At 42.0% G+C, this 20858-nt stretch overlaps 1 protein-coding gene across 2 annotated transcripts in view; it reads right to left on the reverse strand.

The window, feature by feature from the left end:
- Positions 1-1260: 1260 nt before the first annotated feature.
- GNPAT (glyceronephosphate O-acyltransferase) overlaps positions 1261-20858 on the reverse strand; it is a 61263-nt gene continuing 41665 nt past the window's right edge. For both annotated transcript variants that reach the window (XM_063443363.1, XM_063443362.1), the window contains 4 exons: positions 17287-17386; positions 9239-9332; positions 3589-3650; positions 1261-1728 (listed from right to left, as the gene is read on the reverse strand). In XM_063443363.1, the coding sequence (XP_063299433.1) occupies positions 1685-1728; positions 3589-3650; positions 9239-9332; positions 17287-17386 (300 nt within the window). In that variant the 3' untranslated portion in view covers positions 1261-1684. The remainder of the gene's footprint in view (positions 1729-3588; positions 3651-9238; positions 9333-17286; positions 17387-20858) is intronic.

A 20858-nucleotide genomic window follows, 5' to 3' on the forward strand; every position in this document is an offset into this window, starting at 1 on the left:
CAGGGCTGCTTTGTATCCCCAGTCCGGCCCTGTAGGTCTCTCTATAGGCTATATAGGATGTTTCGATGTCATACACATTGTTTGTGCATGTAATTTTAATCTCACTTCAGTTAAGTTCTAAACATGGACAGTTTGAACAAAGGCACTTTACATTTACCTGGAAAATGTTTAAACTTAATTTTTACCAACATTTTCTATTACAATGAAATGGCAACCCTACAAATGTACACACCACAGTGTGTTTCTTTAAATTAAATGTACACTTACACAACATTTCATTCCAGTGGTATAACCGTAACCATTTCCAACCCCAAAAAATAAATTACCACAATGCTCTAAAACACACAAAAAAAAAAAAAAAAAAGAAGAAGAAGAATAGTTCTTCAAAATTGTACAGACATAATATTAACAGTATGATTATGTTTTGGCACTAAACATACCAGGTCCTGGCATGTATTCCGTTTGTACACACACATTAAAAAAACATACAAACTTACTTCCTTAAAAACCCAGACTTTCTACTCTTAAGTCAATTATAAAATATATAAACAAAATCTAAAATGATGGTGCACAGCTTTATAGTGTGATAGATGAAGTGAATATATAGGGTAATACTTACACAACCTTCTATAGTGTAATAATTCCAGTACACTATAGATGTTTAATAATTATTTATGATCCAAAAAGCTTATATAAAGTCAGCTTACATTTCCAGATAAACCATTTAAAGGATCTGCCATTTAGAATAAATAATGTTTCCATCCATATAAATAATGGAGAAACTCACTTTTTCAATGATTCACCTATTATTTCAGGTTTTATTTGAACTCAGAAAGATTACGAGAAATGTACTTTAATGGGGGAATATTTTGGGACGCTTACCCAAAATAGAGTTTAGGAATTATGAGTTTACTTCTAGACTAGTGCATTGGTGCATTTCATATATGCCCAAACAAATTGATCAGTCTGGTATTTACCATTGGAGTATTATTCGATGAATAAGACTCCACAGTCAAATTCCAGATGTACACAAGTCTAATAATTTCCATGAAACGCCAATATATGCATTTTCAGACAGCAGTTGTCATGTCACAGTGCTGTGATATTAGCCTTAATGTACAAAAGAAACAAAACATGATTTTACACAATGTATTATTTTACACAATGTATTATTTTACACAAGCATAACAAAAAGGTGTCTAAACTTTTTAATTTTTGTTCTATAATACAAAAATGGAAGCTTAGCAAATGCAGAGCATGCATGTGACAAATGCAATCAAAATTGCATTTTTATTGGTATTTATTTCAGTTAATAAGAACCACTTCTAGTTAATCTTCACATAGATTGTAACAACCTTTAAATGGCTCCCAAATATACTTCCAGGTAGCAGCTTGTTTGTTCTTGAACATGGTTTTCATCTTCAGTGAGTCATTTGGCCTTTTTTTAAGTAGATTCTGTTTCAATCTGCAGTTAATTAGAAAGCTGTTGTTTTGCAAGGGTGAGAAGGCATTTCTGTTAGAAAATGTACAACAAAATTAATACTAATTTTAGAAATAGCAAAGTGCATTGCATGCATCTTCCTTTTAAGATCGGATTCCATATTAAATGGGATTTCTTGTCAAACGGTGCCAAAATATTCACCAAAATCACAGGTATTAATAGATTGGGGTTTTTTTTGTCTCTCTACAGTCGTGCTGTTGGAAGTTTTTCTTTGATCATTTGCAATCCTGTAAAAGTGAAAGATACATTAATATAGAAATACATATTTCAGGGTGTTCGTTATAGAATAGTATCACAGTTGTATATATTTCTTTTGAATTTATTTAAATATAATAAAAAGTGTGGACTAATAACAGTACATATAGGAAGGTGTGGCCTGACTGCTGACCAGGCAGGCTGTGTGTCAGAAGCTCCTCAGCTTATCTTTTATCTTGAGTGTAGATATGCAGATTTGTTTGTATTTTTTTGGTACTGAATCTACAACAAGCATCCTGACATTATTCTGGAACCAGCTTTTTCAGAATAGTCAGAGATCTCCCTAATTGTCCAAAACTGCAGCCTACATTCCCACATCTTGGATCAGTGGGTGTTTTCCCATTGCACTAATACTCCCCAAGCAGCCCTGTGACTATCAATGTTTAAAGTTTACCTGACATTCTCTTTTTTTTTTTTTTTTTTTTTTTTTAAGTATAAAGGTTGTCGTTTAACTGCTCATATTTTTAGAACAATGTTCGGTAATACAATAACATTCAAGTGAGCAATACAGGCTAGTTCTAGATATTGTCTTTGCATTAGCTTGATAGTCGTTTATAGGTTATTACAGTTGAGAAATAGGTAGCGTAGATGGGCAACAGGCCTAAACTAAAACAAAACATTTCGGTCTAAACCTACGTTCTGAGTGGATGCAGGTGTGCATATACACAAAGATTTCCTTGAGTCACATTATTTGCTAGGCGGGATCAAGGTTGGGCTAAGACAGACATATATGGCACGGAAGAGTAACATTGCAGGTCCCTTGTCGCTGGCTATTCCGGCCATGTGATTGCAAGGACGCCGCAATCACATTGCCAGGGAGGGCCGGATCGGGCAGTGGGAGTCTGCCTGAGATCCCATGCAGACCCCAAGATCGCGATTGCCGGCAGGGGATCGCCAGCGATCATGTAAGTGGCAATTTAGTAAAAATACGTACAAGGTACGTCCGCGGTCATTACCGACTTTTTTTGGCTTAAAGACTCCCCGGCATACTCAGCAGCCACAACATTGAAACCACCTGCTATATATTATGTAGGTCCCCCTTGTGCTGCCAAAGCAGCTCTTATGTACCTCTGAACAGGTCATGTGGTATCTGGCACCAAGACATTAGCAGCAGATCATTTAGGTCCTGCAAGTTGCAACGTGGACCTCCAAAGGTCCACGTTCTGGCACAATTCATGAATGCTCAATTGGATTGAGATCTGGGGATTTTGGAGGCTAATATTTTTTCAGAATGCTGCATCATAAGCCTTTCTCTTTACCCATGTAATCACAGTCTGGAAAAAGACATGCAACTGTATATCTTTTTGACAGATACAATATTTATTGTGAGTTCATTATTTTGCACCTATAATTTTGATGTGGGATGTAAATAACGGTTATATGACTCATAAAATAGTGGTGCAAAGCTCTAGGGAAAATGTATAGCCAAAAGAAAACAAACAAAAAAAAACCGAAATGTTTAAAATCAAGGAATTTTGCCAGTTTGAACTACACGTGCATGCCAATCTATTTCCACTATATATGCAACTTAACCCCTTAAGGACCAAACTTCTTGAATAAAAGGGGATCATGACATGTCACACATGTCATGTGTCCTTAAGGGGTTAAAGCACCTGACTCTTGTTTCTTATAGGTCATTCCTCAAATCAAACATATCTTGTTTCTAGACATGTGGTAACCGTTCTGGAGGAATAGGGCATCAGCTGAATCCATGCACTAAAATTCCAATATATTTGGTTCCCTGCAATCCACATTGTTTATGTTTAACTGGAAAAAAAAGTTACATACTGGTCTTAAACACATTACAGTACATAAAAGTCTAAACATCTTACCAAGGTTTTCCGCAGTTTCCCTTATGGATCTCTGGTCTACAAGGAAATTTGTTTCCGTAGCTCTAAAGAACAAAAACAATTGTCATTTAGTTACAAGGCAAGAAAAATACTCTAAATGTAAATATAGTTGTGAAAATATATACAAATTGTAACTATTGGTATAAAGACGATAATATGATTAGCGGTTTAGTTTAAATACTGATTTTAGATTGGTGTTTTGTTTTTGTAAGGTTACTCCTCAAGTATAATTTATGTTTGCAAGATAAATTGTATTTATGTGGTTACAGTCCACAAAGCTACTGTTAGTGGAATAAAGGAAGACATTAAAGCAGGATGCAGCAAAATTGTTGAAGTGACCATAAAATATGGCCTTTGCCAGGCAAAACTTTTTTTTCCTATAACAATTATTGCTAGAACGTAAAACTAAGAATTACAGGGATGCCACGATAGGTGGACGAAAAGCAGGTGACTGCAGTGAACAACAGCCCTGGGACTTTTTTTTGCCAAAAGCGATTAAAATATCACATAATTTAGAAAATCTATTGGCAGATTTGCAAATCTACTCCAACCCTTCCCTGACAGTACAACCAAGAGTCATTTACAGGTGTGTAAAGAGGACTGTGATTGTATTAGGCAGTTGCTCATGTTCTAAAATGAAGCATGCTGGATCATATACTTCATCCAGCCCATCCATAGCAACATAACTCACAGATTGGCTCCACATAAAAAGTTCACAGCCATCCATGACCAAGACTGAGAGCTCACTATTGGTAATCCAAAACACCTTACTTTTCCATAATTGCGATAGTTCCATGATTCCCTGGAGCGGTGCTCTACTTTCCCCTGTCTCCCACCCTTGTTATTTTCCCATTCACCACCTACATTTCGGATGATTAACAGGACTTGCACCGACTCAACAACTGGACACAATTCAAGTCTAACTAAGTTAATTGTTATGTTCAATGTTCTCACTTTTTTGTTTGTTTATACACACCATGTGGAGAACAGCACCTATACACAAGCTGCTACTGCATATCTGACTTACCCAATGGGGACGGTCAATATGGTTTTCTGCAACGTTAGGGATTTAAACTCACCTGAAAAATGAAATCTAGTACTCTAGTAGTTGCAAAACTGAAAGCACATATAGTCTTTCTCCAAGAGACAAATCTTGGAGGCCCAAATGCCCCAAAACTATACCATAGGAAATGTCCACACTTTTATTACAACAACCTCTCAAGTGGTAAGGTCTAGGAGAGTGTCTATAGTATTGGGTGTTCATGTACCACTTACCTATAAAACAAAACATCTCGGACAACAAGGGATTGTCACGGTTCTCACAGTGACATCCAGACATGGTCGCCCCAGAAGTGCCCAAGAGGGGATTTAAACTCTGGACTCTGTCTTAGTCCTGCTGTCTTGTCTCTGGGTTTTTGTTTCTCACCTTGTCTCCTCACCTTGTCTCCTCATCTGGGGGCTGGACTTTTCCTGTGGCTGCGCCTGTCTATCTAAGCCCACCTGCGCACTGCCTTGCCCTGGGAACTTTGTCAGTTCGTTGTTTCATGTTTCCTGTTCCTGTTGCTTAAAGACTGACTTGGCTTGTGACCCCTGCTTCTGAATCCTCGTTATTGCGTGTTCGCTGCCTGCCCTGACCTTTGGAACTGTGTCTGACTACTTCTCTGGATTTGCCCTAGTCTGTACTGCTAATCGGAAAACCTTTCATGCACAACCCCCGTGCACAGATTCACAGTCCTGGTGGTTTCTAACCTTATCACCTTAGACTGTGTAGATCTGCAAGGGTGAGCACAAATCTCTTCCTACCGGACTCCCAACTAAGGTAAGCCCTGACAGGGATGATTTAATCCTGAAGGGTTCTTTAGGGACCACACTTGTGACCTTTGATATTTATTGGGCAAGTAAATATTTACAATGTGCATCTTCTAGATGTATGCTTTCAAATATAGGCAAAAAATGTGACAGCAGAAAATAACCATTCGGCCCATCTAGTCTGCCCAATAATTTAAAGAGTGACTTGATTATAGGGGGAGACTTTAAATCGATCCATGGATGTGGTCAGGCATAGAACAGCTAGAAACCCATTATGTAACAGGCAAAATTAGGATAAATCCCAAACATACCTGGAGATGTATTGTAGGAAAATCAGATAAAAAAGGTGCTAGTGGTTATTGTATTCGATAGAACACAAATTGTCTCTTAAAATGAGTAGTAGGTCTTCACATAATACATAAAAACCCTCAAGAGGTATTGCCAGGAAAAGTGCTGCCTTTAGCTAAAACAAGTGGGGCACATCAACTAAGTAGTAGATTGAAAATCAATGCTGAAATTATATAAACAAGATGCTCTAAAAATATTGCATCCAAGTGTGCTCAAATAATGAATATAAACATGATGTAAATCAATAAATATGCAGTTGAAACACAGTCCATAAAAGATATGAGAAAAAAATATGTCTATATTGCAACAATGTCTCAACTGTCTGGATAAACACCTATGTTATAAAGTAACATAAAAGTTACAAATCATCCAAAGCTGATGTATAGTATACAGTATAGAGAAACTGCTATGTTTACATAGCAGGGTTAATCCAACCTCTAGTGGCTGTCGTATCCAACGTGCAGAACGTCCATAGGAACATGCACATTCCGCTCCACTCAGGAGCTGATGTCGGCGGGGGGAGGAGAGGTCACCAGCGCCGAGGGAGCCCGGCGCTCGATTAAGGTAAGTTGCTAAAAGGGTTTTAACCACTTCAGCACCAAAGGAGGGGGACCCTGAGGGTGGGGGCACCCGTAGGGCACTATAGTGTCAGGAAAACAGGTTTGTTTTCCTGACACTATAGTGATCCTTTAAAGTTGAAAAGGGTGAAATCCTATATCTTACAGTCAGAAAAAACTATGCATTCCTTCTTAAAGTTCTTATTCCCTTGAGCCCAAGGCAGCATAAAATATCTATGGGTTAACATCACACGAGACACTAAAGAACTACACCTAGCCAACTTTCCTTCTCTACTGAACGACATTAGAAAAGACATGGAAGGCCAAAATAAACCCCATTTTTGATAGTTGGGGAGAGTTAAAATAATCACAATGAACATCCTTCCTAGGATACTTCACTTACTCGGTACTCTGCCCATCTCCATACCACCAAGCTTCTAAAAACAGTACGATCTATACTTATCAATTTTCTATTAGTAGGGAAAAAAACCTTGTAACCAAATGTTAGTCAAATTGGGAGGGTTAGGACTCTCCTACATACTCCACTATTATTACGCAACCCACCTGAGCAGAATAAATCGGCTGGTTTTCAGGATTCCTTTGGTGCAATCAAACATACATTCACCACTTATGGCTTTACCATGGATGTCCAGCCATACATCATATAGTTTTGTTGACACGCACCCATCTATTTCAGCTACGTTAACGGTATGGAAGAAATTAGCTACATATAAAGATTTAGCCCCAGATATACCTCTGAAATACACAGTCTTATACAAGCCACTATTCCCAGTTGGTGAAAAAGGCTTACTGCTAATAACTAAAAACAAAATCAGTCTACTCTTCCCTACTTATCGCTGGGAGACATTGTAGAAAATTCTAAATTAAAACCGATACCAGAAATAATTATGCAGAAAACACAAACACCCCTACATATATTTCAATTCCATCAATTAAAACACTTCCTGGCAACATTAAAGCTACCAGAAATGGACTCCGAGAAGAACCTATGTATGAAAAACTATGCTTTCAGAACAAACCAGTTACGATTACACTTTCCAAGTTTTATAAATTGATCAAATCCTTGTTTAACTCCCAAAACGTTCCTAATACACACGCATATGGAACACACAACTCACAAAACCACTCACGGATCAAGCAGGGTTAACAATTTGTCAATGTACATTCGAATCACATTTAAACTTCAAATCAGTAGCTAGATGGTATACCTCCCCTTTAGAGATCCACAGATTTGACAAGTCCCAATCACACAACTGTTGGAGATACAATAAAGATCTTGAGACACTTCAACACATATGGTGGGACTGTGAACAAAAACATGCAGGAATTTTGGAAGAAAGTTCGAGAAATAGTAGACATTTCAGGTGTTAATCTACCTTTGGAAATTCCAACACAGTTTTCACCTAACTCATATACCCTCCAATACATATAAATATGTATTAATATTTTCTCCTTACTGTTACAAAATTTACACTCCTGTGGAAATCCACAAAGCAGCCCTTATACTTAACTTGGTTGTCCAGATTTGAACACTTCCTGGCTATGGAAAAAGTCAGATTGTCAACCCTTGGGAAATGACAAACACACAGTGTGGAACTACATGCACAGTAATATAGTTAAACCTTCTATGATATGAAACTTTCAAACGCCAGGGCGGAGCATAGGTGGGGGGAAACTCGCATAGTATTCCTACATTACTCTAGACTTCTGACTAGCTCTGCACACAACCTGATTCAACTTAATCCAGTATGCTCTCATTAACCGCCTCTATTAATCTCGGAGTACCATGGGACAAGATAGACCACCTCATTTAACAGCTTGTTTTTACACATACACAAAATGAATTGCTGAACCATGGAAGACCATGTAATGTTACTATACTTTATTAGCGGGTATTTTTGTTATCAATGTTTTTCTTTTTTGTTATTTGCATTCTTTCTTGATGGTTCAACTACAGGATAAATAGGCAATTAAGAAATATCAGGTGTCACCATGAATGTGCATCCATTTTATACAGATAACGTATCAAGAACAATACGGACTCTTTCCATTGCTGCAGGGCTCTTTTTTTCCTACTATATTATTTATTATTTCCTACTACATACAGACATTGTACAAGATGTATCGATTGCAATTGTGTTGAATTGCAATTTATGAAAAACCTTAATAAAAATAAAAAAGTTCACAGCATGAAGCATGTGAATGTTCATATTGCCTAGATGGGTCAAGCCAAGACTCCTTAAGGTCTACTGATGCCATCTCTATAACTAGTTCCCTATGTCCACATCTTTACAACTTAAAATTGAGTTTCTGGGAGAAGGAGCAGGGAAGTGCAAGAGACAAGCATTTTAGTCATTTCTAATAGACAATGACGTTATCCTAACCATGACTGCTTTTGTGGACTGTGAAAAACATTGATTGTAAAGTAACGTGTGCTTTTTTTTTCCACATGATAATACAGGAGCAATATTGTCCTGCATATAACAAGTTGAACTACAACAGAGGACCAAACTTCTCCCCCTGTCACTTTGTTATTGGTTGCCATTCCTTGACCAGCACTGTTAAGGATATCAGTCATGGAGCATTGCACTCTAATTGGCTGTTTCTTACAGACCTTTAAAGGGAGAGTTTTAATAGCTAACTTCAGACAATCATAGAGAAGAAGAGAAGCAAACAAAATAACACTAGCTATACACATCACTGCTCTGAGACAACAGATCAGTGACTGACATATCCTGACCAATAACCTAGTACTTCAAGAAAACAAAAATATTAACAGTTCAGTAAGTGTAGAAATTGAGTAAATGATCATTATTAAAAAGGTTGCATTAAAGAATTAAACATCAAATATAAAATAAAAAGGACTATATAAAAAAAAAGCAAATAATACTACTTACGATTTAATGACCTTCACAATTCCAACTTGCACAAATGAAGATAATGTGTTCTTTTGCATATCCGAAGATAAGGCTTCATAACATTTGGTTACTCCTGTGGAGATTTTTACAAGGAATTTTCAGTGAAATTCTTACTTAAATTATAAACAATGAGTAACATCATAAAAAGTTTATAGAGGGGGGCGGGGCCAGACCGCCGAGCTGGACGGTCGCAAACAGGAGAAGCTCCTGCAACAAACCAATAATCCAACCACTACAACATGCTTTGACCACCTTAATTAGACCGACAACGATTGCACCTGGAGCAAGGGGTCCGCTGGGTCCAGGGAGAGACTGGCTTCCTAAGCTGCAGTCCCCTGGGGGAGAAACTCTAGTGGCCAACACTGGGGCCTTCACCTGCGGTGAGCGGGGCGGACGGCCGCTGCCCCACGAGGTACAATCCCGAGCGGATCCGGCCCTGCTCCCCCCCCCCTATGGGCCGGGGGGTGATCCCGGCCCTTACCCTGAGACCCCAAGCGAGAAATCACAACTGCGGCTGGGGGGACCCGAGCGCTGTGCCTAAAATGGCGGGCGCCATGTGCTCAGGAGGTGGGGAGGAGACCTGCTACCTCCACGCGATCACGACTCACAAAGCAGCTCAAGACTTACGACCCTACAATAAAGTAAGGCGGAGAAACATTCACCGGTCCCCGGGGCCATCTGAGCCAAAATCAAGCTGCCCAATCAACCCACGCGAAGAGAGAACAGCGGCAGCACTGAGGAATGGAAGTGCCGCACGGCACCCACCCCCACCAGGGATCTCTGAGCGAGAGGCAAGGCGGGACACTGGAGCGGTGTAGCCTCGGGGCCACCAGGACGCAGACACAATCCTACTGGGACAGCCCGGGTCGCCCCGACCAGCCAGGGTGATAACCTTTATAAAGCGATATGACTTGAATGTATCTATACAGCCTAATTGCAATAGCATTAGCACAAAGCTTGTACCACACACACTAGGCAGACTCTCGGACGCTTAGCTTACACTTAGCCTACAACCAATGATAAAATGGAACCTGCCAGTTCGACACTTTATTGGCTTACCTACTTTGTACTCACTTCAAATGTATACCACTAACGATACTGCTTTCATGTGTCTCCTATGAACACCTAAACACCTTCTTGTAGTTTAGCATATGTATTTACGCACAAATATAAAAATGTGCAAAACTCAATATGTACCCCACTGTTACAAATGTTGCTGAAACAAGCAAGTGGAATGCCTTTGGGGCACCATGAGCGTGTCTGTTAAACCTATATGCACAATAAAATAAAGAATTAAAAAAATGATCCACAGGCCTAGTAATGTTATACAGTACTTTTATTGTGGATATTTCAACAATAATCTGTGGATGATGAAACCAACTTCAAGCACTATAACCACTTCAGTGCGTTGCCACCTCCAATTTCCTCCAATGTCCTCCAATGAAGAAAAACATTTAAGAACGGTTTGGCTTTTTACCTGTGGTCTGTCCGGTTCGGTTTAAAAAGAGAGAGCCTCAGCTGATATCTCTCAGGAATTTGTCAGCTCAGAGCTCTCTGAAGTGGTTATGGTGTTTGTAGTGTTCCTTTAAGGTACACATGTAAATGTAATCTATACATTTATATCTACGCATGATGCATTTTTTTTTTATGGCGCCACTTATGCAGATTCAAATTAAAGGGACACTGTAGTCACCAGAACAAGTACAGCTTATTGAATTTGTTCTGGTGAGTAGAATCATTACCTTCAGGCTTTTTGCTGTAAACACTGTCTTTTCAGAGAAAATGCAGTGTTTACATTACAGCCTAGTGATAACTTCACTGGCCACCCCTCAGATGGCTGTTAGAGATCCATCATGGGTCATGGCTGCCTGAAATGCACCCAAACATTTAGTATCTCCTCCCTCTGCATGCAGACACTGAACTTTCCTCATAGAGATTCATTGATTCAATTCATCTCTATGAGGAGATGCTGATTGGCCAGGGCTGTTTGAATTGTGCTGGCTCTGCCCCTGATCTGCCTCCTTGTCAGTCTCAGCCAATCCTATGGGGAAGCATTGTGATTGGATCAGGCTACCACTTCTGATGATCTCAGAGGAAGTTCACAGACAGAGGCAGCAGCTTCAGACTTGAATACAAGTAAGATTTTTATATCTTTGGGGAGGCAAAGGGGGCCAGATAGTGGTTTTAACACTATAGGGTCAGGAATACAAGTTTGTGTTCCTGACCCTATAGTGCCCCTTTAAATACCAAGGCATCACATAGTACTAATCTTTGGTCATATCTGCTTTCAGGAAGCCCATCTATTTCATTTTACCACACAGAGCAAATGTCAGCCTGTTTATCAAAATAGTATAAGATTCAAATGAAAATAATATAAACTAACTAAACCTAACTACGCAATCTAGACAAAATCCCCTTCACTGATTTGAACCCATATATAAAGCTTTATTTTTTATATTTGTGGTATTAGGTTTCAAATTTCAAGATATTTATTCTTTATGAATTACAGGTCCTCCAAAGTCCACACACAACAATACGAATTAGAGGATATTCATTGTAATTAATATAGCATGCAAGAAAGAACAATTTTCAATAAAAGGAACACATCAAGCACCTTAACCAGTACAGGACGCTTTAGTAATTATGGTACCAGGGGTGCTGGCTCCCCCCTCCATTGTTAGTAGTCATGCCAGTTTAGAACGGTAGGACTTCTTAACTTGGTTCCTCGGGGGCACATCTCCAAAACAGCCTTCAGCCTGCTTAGGAATTTCAGTTAGCTCTTGTGAGCTAAGCCCTGCAGAGCAGAGATAGCTCAATTTCTGAGAGAGCGAGACGATTGCTCTCTGCCAATGAGCTAAACCACGCACCTCCAGGCTTAGCTTAAACAGAGAGCTTCCGGTTTTCTGAAGGCGGAAGTGGAGGCGGAGCACAGTGCCTTGCAGACCATAGGTATTGTGAGCGTAAAAGTGGCATTGTGGTTGATGGAAGATACATCAGGCCTGATTTGCTAAACTGCGACCTGAGAATTTTCAGTTACATGCCCCAGGAAAGATGTTAGCGTTTGCAATCTACATTGCTGAGGTTCTGCAAAACATGGTATGGATCCCTGGGGCAGAGTATTTGGAGAGTAGGATGGGCCAATGCTCCAACAGCACCAGTTGCTGTGTAACAAACCACAATTTAGATTTGACTTTAGAGTTAACTAATTGACACTCACCTGTAGCTAGTCAATTAGTAGACAGGCCTTTAAAATGAAGAGGGCAGCCTGCTGCAGGGGAGGGAGAAAAAGACAGCTAGGAGAGTGAATGACAACTGTGTTCATTGCAAAGACATTTCTTTTGTTTGGAAATTGGTAAGTGGGAAAGCCACCCAATTGCAGATGGCAATTTCCTGTCTAGTAAGAGCTCAAGTAAGAGCAAGGGATTTTGTTTGTTTTTTATTTAAAGCACCTGTTTTCTTACTGAATAAAGAAAAAGGAAAATCGAGCTGACTGTGTCCTGGACTTTATATACCCTAGAAGGCGGTGGTTACTGCAAGATCTGTGACAGCCCTACCTGTAAAAGAGGTGGTTTGTTACATATGGTGGAGAATGCGGGCATAACCACGTAAGCCTGAGGGTAGGAGTCAGTTAAAGCTCAACATGGAGGATGTTATCAAGGCTCTGATCCAGTCCACCTCTGTGCAACAGGAGACTAACAGGAGAGCTGCAGAAAACAGTGCAGCCCTGCAGCAACTGGTGCTGGCCCAGGCAGATGGTGCTAAAGTCCTGGCTAAAACACAAATGGAGTGCACTGAGTCCTTGGTGAAACAGCTTGTTGTGACACAAGCGGAGATGTTTAAAGTAGCCCGTGAGGAGCAGCAAAAAGTCACCCAGGGGCTACAACAGGAAATCCAAGCTATCTTTGGAAAATTGAATGGAGACCCTGATGGAGGATATCAGGGTCAGCCAAAGGCGATTCGGGCGAGCCACTATCTTCAGAAAATGACCACATCCGATGATGTAGAGGCGTACCTTCTGGCATTTGAACGCACTGCTGAGAGAGAGGGATGGCCGGCTGGTGAGTGGGCAAGCATATTGGCACCGTTCCTAAGTGGAGAGCCACAGAAAGCATATTATGACCTAGAACCAGCCGAGGCAAGTAACTACAGCAAATTGAAAGCTGAAATCTTGGCACGACTGGGTATAACCTCTGCAGTACGTGCCCAAAGGTTCCACTCATGGTCATATTCTTCAGACAAAGCCGCACGCTCCCAAATGTTTGACCTCATACACCTTGCACGGAAATGGCTACAACCTGAAATCCATTCAGCTAGCCACATTGTGGAAACCCTAGTTATGGACCGGTTTTTGCGTGGTTTACCAGCTGCCCTACGTCGCTGGGTCAGCCAAAGTGACCCCCATACCGCTGACCAACTGATTACCTTGGTAGAAAGATATGTGGCTGCAGGAGAACTGCTATCTCCTACTTCAAAGGAAAACCCGCGCAATCCTAAGCCCCATGATTCGGCAAGACCTGGTAAGACTGTTCAAGGTTTAAGGGGAGCTGAAGAGCGGCAGCTCTATACACAAAACACCAGTGGGGCATCCAGGTCTAATAGGCCTGGGAGAGGAACTGATTGGTGGACAGATTTCACTGTCAAATGTTTCAGGTGCAAAGAGGCTGGTCATATGGCCAAAGACTGTCCATTGGGGGATGAACCTATGGAATGCAATATGGGCAAAGATGAGGGAGCCCGTTCATGTTTGTTTAACTGTTATGGTACTATTACCAATGACGATGATGATAACCCGCATAAATGCTGTGTAACTGTGAACGGAAAAATGTCTAAAGCATTACTTGATTCAGGCAGTATGGTAACGTTGGTAACAGAGTCTATAATACCTTGGGTAAAACCCGATCATGTACAGAAAATAGGCATTATCTGTGTTCATGGTGATAAAAAAAAGAATACCCCACTGCGGAAGTAAATATTGGAACCCAGTATGGGGATTTAAAGTACCGAGTGGGTGTTGTACCTAGATTAGCCCATGAGGTAGTGATCGGTAGAGACTTTCCTCATTTTCTAGAATTATGGGCAGCTGTACAAAAGAGGAAACAAAATTTATCAGAAATTAGTCAATCGGCCGAGGATAATGTGTTCCCTTTTTCCGATATGGACTTGGGTTTTGACCACTGTGACGGAAAAATTAGAAAAAGGAGAAAGTACTGCCCTAAACCAGTATTAATAGGAGATAACCCAGCTCAAACTAGTGAGGAGTCTACCAATACTACAGACAAGGATAAGGACCTAATTGATATTGGAATTAGTCCAGGTAATTTTAAAAGTGCTCAGTGGGAAGATCCCACTTTAGTGACAGCTAGAAATGATATTAAAGTTGTGAACGGGGTTGCTAATCAGCCAGGAGAAGCCCTACCGTTCCCCTATTTTGAACTACAAAACGACCTAATGTACCGTGTAGAAAAAAGGGATTCAGACGTCATTAAGCAGCTGTTGGTTCCTCAGACTTACCAAAATATAGTACTAAAGTTGGCTCACAGCCACGTATTAGGGGGACATTTGGGAGTCGAAAAGACTAGAGAGAGAGTCCTTAGAAGGTTTTACTGGCCTGGAGTGTTTACTGCTATTACAAACTATTGCTCTTCGTGCCCCGAGTGCCAGTACAGGGCTCCTTTCAAGACTTTTCGTAGTCCACTTGTACCCTTACCCATAATTGATGTGCCTTTTGAAAGGATCGCTATGGAGAATAAGTTCCTTGCGACTTGGCATGGACCCTATGAAATAATAGAAAAAGTGAGTGATGTCAATTATAAAGTCAGACAGCCAGGGAGAAGAAAGCCTGAACAGTTGTATCATATAAATCTGTTAAAGCCATGGAAGGACAGGGAGATCCTGATTGCTTTAAAACCTACAGACCCCCCTATAGCAGAGCCAGAAGTGAACGTATCTGAGACTCTGTCTGTGCATCAAAAGCAAGAGGTCAGAGATTTCATCAGAAGAAATAGGGATGTTTTCTCGGTAGTTCCAGGAAAGACTAAAGTGATCAAACATGATATAATAACCGAACCGGGGAAAAGAGTTAATCTCAAGCCCTATAGAATTCCTAAGGGCCGGAGGGAGGTTATAACATTAGAAGTTGAGAGCATGTTAAAACTTGGAGTCATTGAAGAATCCCAGAGTAACTGGAGTAGCCCTATTGTATTGGTGCCAAAACCTGATGGCACATGGAGGTTCTGTAATGACTACCGCAAGTTAAATGCCATCTCAAAATTTGATGCCTACCCAATGCCCAGAGTTGATGAGTTAATAGAAAGACTGGGTAAAGCTCGTTATCTAACAACCTTGGACTTAACCAAGGGTTACTGGCAGGTCCCTCTCACCGAAAGAGCCAAAGAAAAGACAGCCTTTTCAACACCCAGTGGCCTATTTCAGTACACTGTATTGCCATTTGGGTTGCATGGGGCACCTGCCACATTCCAACGAATGATGGACAGAATTCTTAGACCTCATGTTCGTTATGCTGCAGCATATTTGGACGATGTCGTCATCCACAGTACAGACTGGGAATCCCACCTTCCCAAAGTTCAAGCGGTGCTTGATGCTGTCCGCTCAGCGGGCTTAACTGCCAACCCTTCCAAGTGTACAATTGGTTTAGAGGAAGCAAAGTACTTAGGTTATTCTATTGGGAGGGGTTTGGTTAAACCACAGGAAGCCAAAGTAGAAGCCATACAAAAATGGCCACAGCCCCTTACAAAGAAACAAGTAAAGGCATTTCTGGGTTTGATTGGATATTATAGGCGGTTCATCACAGATTTTGCTACCATGGCTGCACCTCTAACAGACCTTATTAAAGCCAAATCCCCGGTCATAGTTAAGTGGTGCCCTGAGGCGGAAGAGTCTTTTAAGAGTTTGAAGGAAGCTATCTGTAGCCACCCTGTCTTGGTGACCCCAGATTTTTCCAGGGACTTTATAGTTCAAACAGATGCTTCTGATATTGGCTTGAGGGCTGTCGAGGGTACACTCTCTGATTTCCATGGTCGCTCAAACCAATAGGTATGAGCTGGGGGGGAGGATATGTGAGCGTAAAAGTGGCATTGTGGTTGATGGAAGATACATCAGGCCTGATTTGCTAAACTGCGACCTGAGAATTTTCAGTTAAATGCCCCAGGAAAGATGTTAGCGTTTGCAATCTACATTGCTGAGGTTCTGCAAAACATGGTATGGATCCCTGGGGCAGAGTATTTGGAGAGTAGGATGGGCCAATGCTCCAACAGCACTAGTTGCTGTGTAACAAACCACAATTTAGATTTGACTTTAGAGTTAACTAATTGACACTCACCTGTAGCTAGTCAATTAGTAGACAGGCCTTTAAAATGAAGAGGGCAGCCTGCTGCAGGGGAGGGAGAAAAAGACAGCTAGGAGAGTGAATGACAACTGTGTTCATTGCAAAGACATTTCTTTTGTTTGGAAATTGGTAAGTGGGAAAGCCACCCAATTGCAGATAGCAATTTCCTGTCTAGTAAGAGCTCAAGTAAGAGCAAGGGATTTTGTTTGTTTTTTATTTAAAGCACCTGTTTTCTTACTGAATAAAGAAAAAGGAAAATCGAGCTGACTGTGTCCTGGACTTTGAATACCCTAGAAGGCGGTGGTTACTGCAAGATCTGTGACAGCCCTACCTGTAAAAGAGGTGGTTTGTTACAGTATGCAGAAAAGCCATTCTAAAAATACTTACAAAGTAGGGGGGTCTCAAGGTACTACTGGCAACATAACTACTACAGTTTGCTATAGTGTTTACGGTGCTTGGCGTTTTCCTTTAATAATTTGGCAGTATACAATGCAAGGCAATATAAAACTGTGTGTTAACTTTCTAGAACCTTCCGTGGAACATTCTGTTCGCCAACTGTTACTGACTGAAGAAAAAAGCTCTGCCCAGCATTTATTTCTCAGATGCAAATACTTATAGGTTATATGATTTACTGAACGGTTTATGAAGTTAAATGAACAGCTTACAAGTTCAAGGAACTCACCTCCTACAATTCGTTGAGAAATAAAACTTCTCAATCCAGACACATACTGTTTTTCTGTAAAAGTCTCAAACACTTCCTTTGCAAGGTACAAACAGGCCAACTGTAGAGTGGAAAAAAATATTAAATATAAAACATTTTATGTTGCTCAATAGTCAAAAAGTGTACTGCTTGAAACCATGTTTCAAAACGAATGCAGCAAAATATTAAGTTGTAAGTAAAACTAAAAGCACTAGTACAGATTAAAACTAAAGGTGATCTTTCCACAAAGGAAAGTAAAAGCACCAGTAAGCATACATTTTACAACATGACAGGAGGCTTCATATTTTGCATTAACTCTCTTAACTCCACAGCAGCAAAGATAACACATAAACAAGGTGAACCACTCTTTAAAGTGCTGGAACAAGCTAAACAGTCCATGCCCCACTGCTCCCGCTATGACTCGAATTCTGAAGCCTCAGATTCCCACATTAAGGAGAATGCGCGCCCTGGCAAGCGAAAAACAAAAATTCAGCACAAACTATACAAGGGCAAGGCAGCTGCTAAACGCTACAAGATGGCAACAACCTATGCCCTTACCCCACGACACAAACGATCCATACTGGATAAATGGCAAGCGGTGTCGTCAGATGACACTTGGGATTCGGATGCCAAGTCACACATCGCATTCATGCGGGAGACTATTGTGGGTGAGTCCCAGATTATGGAGGGCACTGGCCCCGCACAAGAGGATGGGGAAGCTTTTTGACCCATGGAATATCCGACAACCACGTTCAGGTGAATGGACACCCCTGACCATTTGTCTAAGTTCATGCATTTATGGCTCCATAAGCCTCTGTAAAAGGTGGTACGTAACAGACTGAGGTCGGAATGCCCACGCCTTTCCCTGGCCAATAACGTGGCCCAAACCCCTGAATTCGACCAAGTGATGATGACCTTCATGACGAGAGGTGGTTGTGACCCCCGTAAAGGTGCCCAAGATAAATTGTTGGACCCCTCTCACGGATCATGTACCTGGTGGACAATGCAATCAGAGCTAGCCAGCACTGATTCCAGCACTGTTCAGGAATGGGCTCAGGGCATACATGAATGGGCATAGAGATGTTTCTGTTTTATCAGAAACACAAATGTAGCCCTTTCCTCTGAGAGGCGCAAAGCAACACTGCTCCATATAGACAGAAAGTTAGTGGACTTAGGCACCAAAGAGCTCGGACCCCAGGTACAGGGCAAACTGTTTGGTGAAGCCTTTCTAAAGGAGCTTAACAAGCATGTTAATGTCTTCACTTTGCTCACTAAGGTACAGACCTTGATGCGGAAGGTCTTTCGGGGCAACCACAAGGGGTTTTTTTTTTTGGCAGGAGTGGCCGACAAAGGGGCCGTGCCACCAGCCAATTTGGGCTTTCACGCCCCTGTTCCTCATAACTGCAACCGTTTTACCCGGAAGTGGGCTACAGACAGCCTGTCATACTCTAGAGGCTCAGATAGAGGCCGCGTATCACGTGGACTTGGCAGAGCATGTTTCTCCTCAGGTAAGCAACATATTATCTCATTCCATTCTATATGTCTCCGTACTGCAGGCCATATCTCTGTATTTTCAGAATTGGGCGGACATCTCCACGGACGCGTGGGTGCTGCAGACGGTTCATGGTGTTATCAACGACCTCATTGGTTTCCCCCATCAGACGGGTCCGCCCGACCTATGAACTGCTCCGCGGACGATTCCAGACTCATCGACTCCGAACTCTGGGAACTTCACACCAAGGGTGCGATTCAACCTGCTCGGGAACCTGCAGGGTTTTTCAGCAATATGTTCCTGGTAAAAAATCTTCCACCCAGTTATCAACCTACGGAAGATCAACGCTCATGTGGTATACAGCCATTTCAAGATGGAGGGTGTATCCATCTTTTGAGGGACCTTCTTCAGGATGGCGATTGGTTCACGAGGATGGACCTCAAAGACGCGTACCTCTCAGTACCCGTTCATCCTTCCTGACATTAGTTCCTCCGATTCATGTGGCTCGACCAACCTTGGCAGTTCACGTGCCTCCCTTTTGGCCTCAGTTCGGCTCCATGGTGTTTCACCAAGCTTCTGAAGCATGTGGCTACTCATTTTCTAGCAAGAGGGGTTCGTTGCAGGTCGAGACCAAAACTAGACACTATACCGTGGAACTGCTGGAATCGCTGGGTTTTGTTGTAAACTGTCAAAAATCTGCAATGACGCCCTCCCAAACGATCCAATTTCTGGGTTTTGAAAATCTCGCTCACGTAGCGGGTCTCCTGTCCGCATCCATCCAGGCCTTTTTATCGTGTCCACTACACTACAGAGCGGTGCAACGCCTGAAAGCCTCGTTACTTCGTCAGAACCCTAACTACGACCAACCGGTACCGGTGACAGCATGCAGGCCTGGAACAGTCGGGCTATCTTCGTCGACAAACCAGATTTTGTCCTGGAATCAGACACCAGCCTCTGGGGATAGAGCACGACGCGTGAAAGAGTATCTACAGTGGGTGTTTGGACATCCCAGAAACTCTCCATCAATTGCCTAGCAGGACCTTCACAATCTACAGCCTAGCGAGGGAGAGATCCAACTGTTAAATTGTCAATTTTGAGGAGAATGCATCATATCAACCACTATATCAACCGTCTGGGCGGAGCCCGATCCAGTCTCTTGTAGGAAATAAAGTAGATCTTCAATTTCTGTCTACCTTGCAACATCTCCCTCAGGGCGGAATACTTACTGGGCAAGATAAATCTCACGGCGGACTGGTTCTCCCACCATTGGCGAGACGGCAGCAACTGGATGCTGGACCCCTAGATATTCAACACCGTCTCGAACCAGAGAGGCCCATTCCAATTGGATCTGTTTGCATCACGCAACAACATGCAGACTCCGGACTTCTTCAGCTGGCTTCCGGATCTGGAGAGCAGGGCAGTGGACGACTTCCTGCAGATTTGGCCAGTTAACGTAGCCTACACCTTTCCCCTCTTTGCTATGATAGCGAGGACACTCCACTACCTGAGAATTCAACAACTGTCACTCTAGTCAGCCGTGGTTTCCAGACCTACTGGACCCGCTTATCCTACCATCTTATCCAACTCTCCTCAAGGATCCAAAGGGGAACCATCACCCGTTGCTCTTGGATGATTGTCTACCCCTTAGACTCTTTCCGGGGTGCTTGGAAGATCAGTGAACTATCGCAGGCTGCTAGAGACCTCTTGTGGGATTCTTGGGCCCCAGGGACGAGACGATGCTACCTCTCGGCTTGGGCCTCCTGATCCGCTTGGTGAATGGAACAGAACCTTGATCCGTTTACTGCCCCTATGTCATCCATTTTGAACTCCCGGTCTTCCCTTCTTTCTTCAGGTAGATCCTATTGATCGATTAATGTTGTGCGTTCTGCGATTTCGGCAGCTTACATCCTGATTCAGGGGGTCCCGGTGGGTAAAGATCCCCTGGTATGTCAATTACTGATGGGCATTTGCCTTCAGTGACCCCCCGAATCCCAAATACTCAAGTTTGTGGGACGTCAACCTCCGTTTTTTACGGGATTTGCCTCCTTTTGTCGTCTCCGAC

The sequence above is a fragment of the Pelobates fuscus genome, chromosome 2, assembly GCF_036172605.1.
Source record: "Pelobates fuscus isolate aPelFus1 chromosome 2, aPelFus1.pri, whole genome shotgun sequence".
NCBI lineage: Eukaryota > Metazoa > Chordata > Amphibia > Anura > Pelobatidae > Pelobates > Pelobates fuscus.